Source organism: Geotrypetes seraphini, chromosome 7 (assembly GCF_902459505.1).
Source record: "Geotrypetes seraphini chromosome 7, aGeoSer1.1, whole genome shotgun sequence".
In the NCBI taxonomy this organism is placed as follows: domain Eukaryota; kingdom Metazoa; phylum Chordata; class Amphibia; order Gymnophiona; family Dermophiidae; genus Geotrypetes; species Geotrypetes seraphini.
Window position 1 is genome coordinate 128,574,215 of NC_047090.1, and position 10,386 is coordinate 128,584,600.

General features: G+C 38.5%; 1 protein-coding gene across 10 annotated transcripts in view; it reads left to right on the forward strand.

Moving 5' to 3' along the window:
- Nucleotides 1–9,511, forward strand: part of C7H14orf28 (chromosome 7 C14orf28 homolog) — a 54,767-nt gene extending 45,256 nt beyond the window's left edge. For all 10 annotated transcript variants that reach the window (XM_033953453.1, XM_033953455.1, XM_033953459.1 and 7 more), the window contains 2 exons: nucleotides 5,922–6,056; nucleotides 9,100–9,511. In XM_033953453.1, coding sequence (XP_033809344.1) covers nucleotides 5,922–6,056; nucleotides 9,100–9,292 — 328 coding nt within the window. In that variant the 3' untranslated portion in view covers nucleotides 9,293–9,511. The remainder of the gene's footprint in view (nucleotides 1–5,921; nucleotides 6,057–9,099) is intronic.
- The last annotated feature ends 875 nt before the right edge of the window (nucleotides 9,512–10,386 follow it).

The window sequence follows — 10,386 nt, forward strand, 5'->3', positions numbered from 1 at the left end:
TTAATTTCAAAGGTCTTACTTTCTTGGATTGTCTTATAATTTCCAGCATTCTTACTAGAGAATGACACAGTGGCTGTTACCCTCGGTTAGCCCACCAAAACGGGGAGCGAAAAAATAGTGGTCGCAGGGGGGAAGGGGACAAGGCCATTCACCGCCCCATGGAGCGGTGAATGGTCTTGTCTCTGCAGTGAAGGGAACACTCGCGGTCATGGATCATGCGTTCCAGCAGCCTCCTCCCACCCGATCACCACGTCCCACCATCTCCCTCCCTCCCTTCCCCTCATCTTACCTTATGTGCGGAATTTAATTTTTCTTCTCCCAGCAGCACGCTTTCCAAACAAGTCATGCGCGCAGCTACTTCAGTTGAATCCTCCTCTGACACAACTGGAAACAGGAAGTTGCATCAGAGGAGAAGATTCAACTGAAGCAGCTGCGCGTGTCACTTGTTGGAAAGCGTGCTGCTGGGAGAAGAAAAATTAAATTTGGCACATAAAGTGAGTTGAGGGGAAAGGAGGGAGATGTGTATGTACAGAAAGGGGCGTTCCCTTTTTGTGAACACTTGTGGCTGCGAGGGTAGGTACCATAAGATTCTTGGCGGCCATATTTGATTTGGGCAAAAAAAGTAATACTATGCAACAAGTGAAGAGACAGATGTTTGGATTTTGTGTTACATACTTATGATATGTGGGCCATTGAATGTAAAAAATAAAATAAAATTCCCAAACACAAAAATTGTAGATTTAGTATAACCGTTACCTTAAGTTCATCAGACATGTAACAACAGTTGAATGAATACACGTGCAGTTTAGATATGTGACACAGTGATTGGGCGGGAGGGGGTTGCTGGACCAAGTGATCCATGACTGCGCGTGTTCCCTCACAGTAGGAAGGAGGGAGTGAAAGGGAAAGAGATGCTGGGCCAAGTGGATAAAGAGGGAGACAAATATTGAGAAAGGGGAGGACAAGTTTCAAGTTTATTAGCATTTTATGAATCGCCTATCGAAATATCTAGGCGATGTACACTCTAAAAGCCACAAATAGTGGTTTCACATATAATTTTGACAGGTTAGACATAATACAGACAATTTAAAACAATAAAAATTTTTTTTTTTTAGGGAACAACCAATGCAATACATTTGAGGTTAAGGATTAACATAAGTAGGCAGGAAAGAAGGGGAAAGTTACATCATTTTTATCTATTGAAATTTACATAAAAGGGAAAACACAGTGTGGAGCAAGGGGATTTTGAAGGTGCAATATTTGTAATAAAATGTATAAAAATTAAGTGTGTTATATCATGTGTTCAAATGCATCTTGAAATAAAAAAGTTTTTAAATATCTTTTAAACGTATGTAAGTCTTTTTCTATTCTTATGTAGTTTGGTATTGTGTTCCATAACGTGGGTGCCATAACGGAAAATATTTCGTTTCTCGGAGGGGATAGATAATAAATTCGAAGTAGATGATCGTAAAGAACGTACGGAGTTATATGGAATGATCATTTTAGAAATAAATTGTGGTTCATTGAAAGTCAGTGTTTTATGTACTAAGAGTATAATTTTGAAAGTAATACGATGGGAAATGGGTAGCCAGTGTGATTTAATCAGTAGTGGAGTGACGTGATCATATTTTTTAGCTTTATGGATTAATTTTATTGCGGTATTTTGAATTATCTGAAGTCGTCTTTTTTCTTTCTGGGTTATATTAATGAAGAGGGAGTTACAATAATCTAATTTAGATATGATAAGAGAGTGAATAAGAATATTGATAGATTTGGAATCAAGAAAGGTGGAAATTGATCGAATAAGGCGTTGTCTATAGAAGCATGATCTAACTATTTTGCTAATATGACTGTGAAATGATAGGTCTACGTCAATTATTACTCCGAGAATTTTAAGTTTAGATACAGATTCTATGGGGATGTTGTTTAGAATAAATGGTGATATTGGTGTTAGATTTGCTTTCCAGGTGAAAAGCATGGTCTTAGATTTTTGTATATTTAGTGCCAGTTTGTTACAATTTAACCAGTTTTTTATTATTTCTAGTTTTTTGTTAATGGCTTGTATTTCTTCATCTTTTTCAGGGTCAATGGGATGTATGAGTTGTATATCATCTGCATAGGAGAAAGTTGTAAAGCCAAGTGATTGAGAAATAGTAAGAAGAGGTGATAAGAAAATGTTAAATAAGAGAGGAGATAATATTGATCCTTGCGGTACCCCATAGGTTGAGGAATAATTTGAAGAAAAAACATCGTTAAATTTGACTCGGGAAGTACGGTCAGATAAAAATGAAGTTAGCCATTGTAAAACTTGACCGCCTATGCCTAGTGATTGCATCCGATTTAATAAAAGTTCATGATCAATTGTGTCGAATGCGGCTGATAAGTCTAAAGAGAAAAGGGCGACTGATTTGTGATGGTCGAGGTAATAATGGATATTTGTTATAAGCCAATCATCGAGTATTCTGTACTATGATGTTTTCGGAAACCTGTTTGGTTGGGGTGAAGGGCATTCGAAGATTCGATAAAGTCGGAAAGTTGATCAAAGACTAATTTTTCGGATAATTTCATTAGAAATGGCAAATTAGAGATTGGTCGGTAGTTTGAAGTGTCATCTTGACTATTTTTGAAATTTTTTATAATAGGAATGACAATTGAGGTTTTCCAAGATATAGGAACAGTTGCTGAGAGGAAGCTGTTTTGAATAAGAGAAAGAATGAAAGGGCCAAGATAAGAAAAAAACTTCTTTAAATAAAATGGTGGAATGATTTCTGATGGAGAGCCTTTTAGATTAATGTTTTTAAGATGTCCTTCTATTTCTCCTAAGGAAGGAGTTCTGAAATTGATACATTTCGCTGTAGGAATATTATTACTTGCATCTTCTGATACACGTGTATTTGACATATTGTTAGTGAAATTTTGTCTAATAGTGGAGATTTTTTGGCAGAAATAATCTGCTATTTCTTGAGCTGTTAGAGTCGATTTTAGTTTAGTGGTTGTATTTTTTGTTTCTGGTTTAATGGATTTTAAGATATTAAATAGAACCGAAGTATTATTGGCTTTTTGGATTTTATTGCTGTAATATGTTTTTTTTGCTTGGGAAATTTTTTTTTTATAAAAAGAGGCGTTATCATTGAATTGTTGGAGATGAAGTGAAGTTTTGGAAACGCGCCATTTCCTTTCTGAGGCATGAAGTTGTCTTTTTAGTAAAGATAAATCTTTGGAGTACCAAGGGTTTTTTAATTTACGTATGGTTAAAGTTTTAGAAATTAATGGTATTTTAGTGTTAATAATAGATTCAAGGGTTGAATTCCAGAATTGAAGTTGATCTTCCACATTGTTAAAATTAGGGAAGATTACAGAAGGGTTAAAGAACAATGAGAAGTCCGAAGATTCTAGTTTGGAAAAATCTCTGTATGAGATTTTTTTTGTTTCAGAGAAAAGATTTAAAGATATAGATTCCTTAAAGTTAAGGTTTAGTGAGATCAGACTATGGTCTGACCATGGAACTGGAAGGATGTTAGGGATTGAATGAGAAATAGTTTGAGATGTGGGAGTTAGAATCATATCCAGAATATGTTGGGCCTGATGAGTGGGTTCTTGAATGATTGTTTGCATGTCTAGTTCTTTAAGAAGATTTAATGTATCCGAGGTATTTGAATTGTTAAGATTGTCAAAGTGAATGTTAAAATCTCCCAATATGATCGGACATTTGGAAGTGGAGCAGAAATCGAAAAGCAAATTGTGAAAGGATGTTAATTTTGTATGTTCTATCGGGGGAGGGATGTAAAGTAGAAGAAAATCATTTTTTTGTTTTAAGTTAATTGTAAAGTGAAGGTATTCAATTATGGAGTTGTTTGTGGATTGATCATGTAGTTTGATTAGATTTTTAAGGAAAATTATGGCTAAGCCTCCACCTTTACGATTTTGGCGGTGGTTCCATATGTAGTCATAATTGGGGGGGCAACAAAAGGAAAGGTAAGCTTCCTCACCATCCGAAAGCCAAGTTTCGGTGATACAAAGGATGTGTAAGTGTTGTTGGATTATTGTGTCTTTTAGTAGATGGTGTTTACTTTTGAGAGATCTTGAGTTAATTAGGCCTAATTTTAAACATGAGGGGTTTGATGTAAAAGATGAAAAAATTGACAAGGAAGTATTTGGTGTTTGGTCATTAGGTTGAGCGGTGGGAATAGATATAGGTACAAGTGTTTTTTTTAATGGAGTTGTAAAAGGCCTGAAATTAGGAGGTCTATGACCTAATTGTGTTGGGATGTTGTTGAAAGTGGGAGCCATTGTAATATTACTTTTGGTAAGCATAAGTTGAAAAAGAAAATGAAGGATAAAACTAAGAAATAATAAATAAATAACTCGTGTAAAAGTAAACTTGAATGGCATTAAAAAAGTATTGAAAAAAACGACGCACTCAGGAGGCAAACGAAGGAGCGAACTAAGGAGCAATTCTTGCTCCTTTTTCGCGCTCCTTCGGCGCGTGGCGCAGAGAGTCCTCTTATATTGGACATGCGCTGACCTGATAATGGGCGGAGTCCGGCGGCAAGGGTGAGGAGAGCAAGTAAACTAAAAAGTAAAAGTAGTACAAACAGTAAGTACAAATTAAAATTTAAAAAGAATAAAAATTAGTTAAAACAGTAAGACTGTTAAATAGTGCAGCTTGGTGAATAAGTGAGCAGAGGTGAAATGCAAGGTGAGCCAGATGCTGGAAGCAGGGGAGGGGGGGAGAAAGAGGGAAAAGCTAGATGGGGTTGGAGAGGAGAGAGACACATTGATGTGGAAGAGGAAGAGAGGGGAAATCTGGACACAGGAAGGTAACAGAAACAGAGGGGAAATTATGTGCATGGGGGCATAGGGACAGAGACATAAAGGGGAGATACTTGAGGATGGTATATGGACATGGGGGGGGGGCAATGCTGGACACAGGAGGGAGTATACAGATACAGAAGGGAGATATTAGACATGGGGAAAATAGGAACACAGAAGGGAGATAGTTTGTGCGGATGGGATCAGATGGTTTGCGGGGACGGGGACAAGCTCACGAGGATAGGATGGAGACAGGGTCAAATTTTTTTCCCCGTGTCATTCTCTAATTCGCACCATGAGATCGTTGGTGCAGGGGTTAGTTTTTCCAAAGTGTATTCTGACAAAGGTGACATCCTATTTTGGTATTGCAATTTTTTTAAATTGTAAATGGCATAGTTGCCACTGCAGTTCAATTGCGGTATATCAAGCCTCCAGAAATAATTATTTATTTTTCATTAGATATTTTTTAATTTATTTTAAAATTTATATAAACGCATAGAACTATGCGGTTAACATGTTAGTTACATACATAATATACTGATCACCGTTTAGTCACATAGATGTGGACAAACATATTATCAATTAAACATTCAGCAATAAAACTGTAAAAAGTTAAAACCCAAATATTCATTAGTATTGTATCTTACAGGAAGAACAGAAATAGCAACATTTTCATAGGAAAGCATTAACAAAGAGCTGCATTTTCAACATTTTCTTAAAATTAATCTTTCCAAAACAAAATTGCAGTATGCCTGGCAGAGCGTTTCAAAGTTTGACACCTGCAACTAACGTCATTGATGCTCCAATTCTAACATGAGTAATAGACATCTTCCCCTCTAAACTTAATTTCATAGTGTTTTCAGACATTTAGATTTCTTCTAGGTTGATATCCTGAAAACCTGATTGACTGGTGGTCCCAGCCTAGAACTGAGAGGTGTAGCAGAATATAAATTTGTATGTCATGTTATGTCCCCCAAGCCAGGTTTGAGAACCATTTATAGAATATACAGTGAAATTAGACACAATCTAACATAATACATGCAAATAGATTCACAATGTACTTTACAAGTGGCATAAAAGAAATAATTATGCTTTTCTATTACCTTTAGCTGTGATGGGTTGAGAGAATTTTCCCAGAGGATTTTCTGTCATGGTCTTCCTCCTTTTGTTATTTTAAATATGCAGCAGTGGAAATCAGAAGAGCTGGCATATGTACCATATTACTTAGATTTATCAGATCACAAGTAAGTATAGTGCTTTATAATACACATCGTATTTTACCTTTTATTCAGGGACCAGGACATTTTCAATTTGACTTCTAAATCCAATTTTTGGTGTTTTGGAAAAAAATCCTATAGAGAAAATAGCCATTTTCACACCAGAAAAAGTCCAACTTTTTGTTTAGAAAATAGCTGTTGCTTAACGTTTTGAGCTCAGTGGGTCTTCTAGGACCATTTTTGAAAAAGAAACAGCCAAGGGAAGTACACACAAAAACAAGCCATTAAGATGTACAGTAAACCTTTGCGAATCGCAGACTCAGTCTTTCGTGGTATTTTCTGACCGTCTGTTCTGGGATCTAAAGTCAGGCTACACCAATCAGGAGCTGCTTTGATGCACCAGATGATTCCTGGAAGAAAATACTAAGAACAATCCACCTGATTTTCAGCACCCGCTACCACCCACCCCTGCTGCCCTCTCCTACCTCCAATCCACTCCAAAACCACATTTGCGGTTTTTCAAAATCCGTAGGTGCTCCTGGAACGTTCCCCCCTGTGAATTTTGTCAGAGTACTGTATAGAGGTTGGGGGGGGGTTAGCATTCTTAGTAGAATGGCCACACAGACATTTCAGTAGAGCAGTGGAGCACTGCAGTGGACTTCACATAACCTCCTGAAAATCTACTGTATACTATAATAGCCCTTATGCTTGTAGGTGTCACCTATATGTAGGTACAGTAAGTTTTAGAGGGCTCACTTTCCACCAGAGCTGTACTAGTTAGAGTGGGGTATGGGCCTGGGTCCCCTTCTTTGCAATCCACTGCCCCAACCACTAGGCTGCTCCATGGACTTGTTTGCTACTCTATTAGGACTGTCTATACCAGTGGTCTCAAACTCGCGGCCCGCTAGGTACTATTTTGAGGCCCTCGGTATGTTTATCATAATCACAGAAGTAAAATAAAACAGTTTCTTGATCATATGTCTCTTTAACAATAAATTACAATATTATTATTAAGACAGCCAAAAGGAAAGATTTATAATAGAGAATGACACGGTGGTTGTTATCCGCAGCTAAACGGGAAGAGAAAATTAGTGGTCGCTGCAGGGACGGGGACAAGGCCATTCACCGCTCCGTAGAGCGGTCAATGGTCTTGTCTCCGCAGTGAAGCCAACACGGATCGCGCAGTCCAGTATACCCACCCAATCGCCGCATCCCATGTCCTGCCATCTCCCTCCCTCCACCTCACCTTAGGTGCTTGCCGAATCAGAGTTTAATTCTTCTCCCAGCCAGCACGCTTTCAATAAGTCGCGCGTGTGCAGCTGCTTGAGTTGTTGAATCTCCTCTGACGCAACTGGAAACAGGAAGTTGGGTCAGAGGAGAAGATTCAACAGCTCAAGGAGCCGTGTGCGTGGCTTATCGAAAGCATGTGGCTGGGAGAAGAATTAAAGTCAGACTTGGCAGGCACCTAAGGTGAGGTGGAGGGAGGGAGATGGCAGGACGCGGCAATCGGGCAGTGGGGTGCTTCTGACCACGCAATCCATGATAGTGCATGTTTCCTCACATTAGGAAGGAGGGAGTGGACAGTAGTCGTGGGGACAGGACGGGCACAGTGATTGAGGGGATGGGGCGGGGACAGTGGTTGCAGCGACGGGGCGGAGACAGTGGTCGCGGGGACGGGGCGGTGACAGAGATGGTGGTTGCAGGGACGGGGCGGTGATGGAGACAAATTTTTTCCCCATGTCATTCTCTAATTTATAAACTATAAAGAGTAAAATTGTCATTTCTTTTATAAGATAACTATTTTTTCTGAGGCCCTCCAAGTACCTACAAATCCAAAATGTGGCCCTGCACAGGGTTTGAGTTTGAGACCACTGGTCTATACCAACTATAGCCATCATATAGGCTGGTATGTACTGTTTCTTTTACATCTTTAGGGGGTGGGAGGTGTCGGTGACCACTGGGGAAGTAAGGGTGGGTTATACCTTAATTCTTTCAGTGGTCATTTGGTCAGTTTGGGTACCTTGTACTGGAGCAGATCTAGCCTTAAATGCCCTATTTTTATTTTTTTTTACAGTGTTCCATTTTTGCAGAAAAACATCCAAATCATAAGCTTGTCCTATTCCTGCCCAAAACACATCTTCAAACCCTTGAGATTTAGATATGCTGCAGAGGACATGCATAAAAGAGGTCTTAAAAATAGCAATTTGGGCAAGAAAACCCTCCATCTGTTGCTTTTTAGACCTTTTTCTCTTTTGAAAATGAGCCCCAGTCTCTTGTGGGCGTTTATATAAAATGGAACATTGCCTTCAGGACACAGTAGTTAACTAACCTGTATTAACTAATTCAAATGTTCAGGAATGTTCAGATCATCGGGAGTTGTTTTCCATGGCAAAGAAAATTGCCTTAATGTTGGACCTTTGTACTTCATTTTAAGATTTAATCACAGATACATGATGTGTTGTAATACAAATTTCAACTAGGTAACTTTCTTTACAGGAAAGCATACCTTCTGTGTTGTACCTGTGATATATAGCAACACTTTATAGTATTAATTGTAAATGTAAAATTTGGATTAGGGTCCCTTTTACCAAGCCGCAGTAGCAGTGCTGCCTCAGTAAATGCACTGAAGCCCATAGAAACTGATTGGCCTTAGGTGCATTTACCACGGTGCCATCACTACAGTGGCTTTGTAAAAGGGACCCTAAATGTTTTGCAATGTTTAGAAGAGTCCCAAATTACATAGCACTGTTTGTTTCATGTAATTTATGTGATGTCATGGTTATTGCTAAATCAGCTTTAGCATGCATTGTGCATGTTGATATTTTTGTTTACTTTTGGCAGTCTAGCTATTAGCAACAACTGAATTAATTAATAAGTGTTTTTAACTGACTTAATGTACAGATTCTTGGTTGCACATATATTATTTGGACATCAGTCAATGAACAGCTTTCTTATAAACAGAACTGCAACTTATATATGCTATCAGACTTAATTTGGCTATTAAGGGGGGGTAGGGAATAAGACAGAATCTTTTCTTTGATGTTTTAAATATTTTATTTTTTAATCTTAGATATTTGTTGGAAGGTGCCACATTCTTCAATAAACAGGATCTCCATTATTCAGCAGCTTTCCAGATTGATGGATGTTGGATGCATTATGATGGGCTCAGAAACCTCAACTTAATTTTATTAAAGAAACCTCCAGAATTTCTTCTGTTATCATCCTTAGTTTACATTCGAGCAGCAGAGAAGGGATCCATGTGATTGAATTAGAGATTGATAATGCAAAGTTATTTTCTGATCTTTCCCCCAAGGTATTAAGGGCTATAATACATATATACTTGGTATCCAAGAAGAATTTGGACTACAGTAGTTCTGAAATAGATTTGCTTATAGAACTGTTTCAGATGTATGTATGTAGGGGGTGGGGACACTATATGCAAAATGTTTTGTATATTTTATTAAATATTTTTGTATCGAGAACCAATTGGCTTGAATTCTTTATTTAGTTTCCTTGTATCTTCTGGTGTTTGGGAGCTTCATATGTAGTTTTTAAGATTTGTTTAATTCAGCAGCTATTGGGCAGGATAGCTGGGCTGTTGTGCAGTGCTTTGGGACATGCTTCCTCACTGATTTTGTGTGCACATTGGTAAATTGCTGTTGATACTATACTTAAAAATAAAACTGACAGCTTAATGAATAAAGTTCTCCCACTGCCATCTTTAAAACAAATCACATTTTTGATGGTTTCAGTGGAAATGGAATCTCATCTAGATACAAATGGAGTTTTTAGTTGTATATATTTGTGCATTGTATTTATTTATTTTAAATCTAATTAAGAATTCCTTGTGGGAGATAAGATTGGCGTTTTAAATTTTGTACCAACCAACAGTAATTGTGCCACATTTTACTTGTTGAATCAAATACATACTGTATATACTCGAATATAAGTCGAGACCCCCTTTTCCCCCCCCAAAAGGAAGAAAAAAACAATAACAAAAAAATAAAAAAAATAAAAATGGTTGACTCGAATATAAGTCGGGTGGCTTAATATTCAAGTGCCCTGCCCTGTCAAGCTCTGCACCCAGCACCTTTCCTTCCCTCCCTCCCCTATCAGGCACTGCACCCAGCACCTTTCCTTCTCTCCCTCCTCTGTCAAGCTCTGCACCCAGCACCCTTCCTTCCCTCCCTCCCCTGTCAGGCTCTGCACCCTGTCCCCCCCTCCCTGCCCTATCCTCATATCTTATCTGCCGATCCGAGCTCCTGTGCTAATTGGCTACTGCGGCACGAGCAGGAGTGCGATTGGCACTGCTGCTCGGCACTGAGCGGCTTCCTTACAATTCGCGGGAGCCAATAAG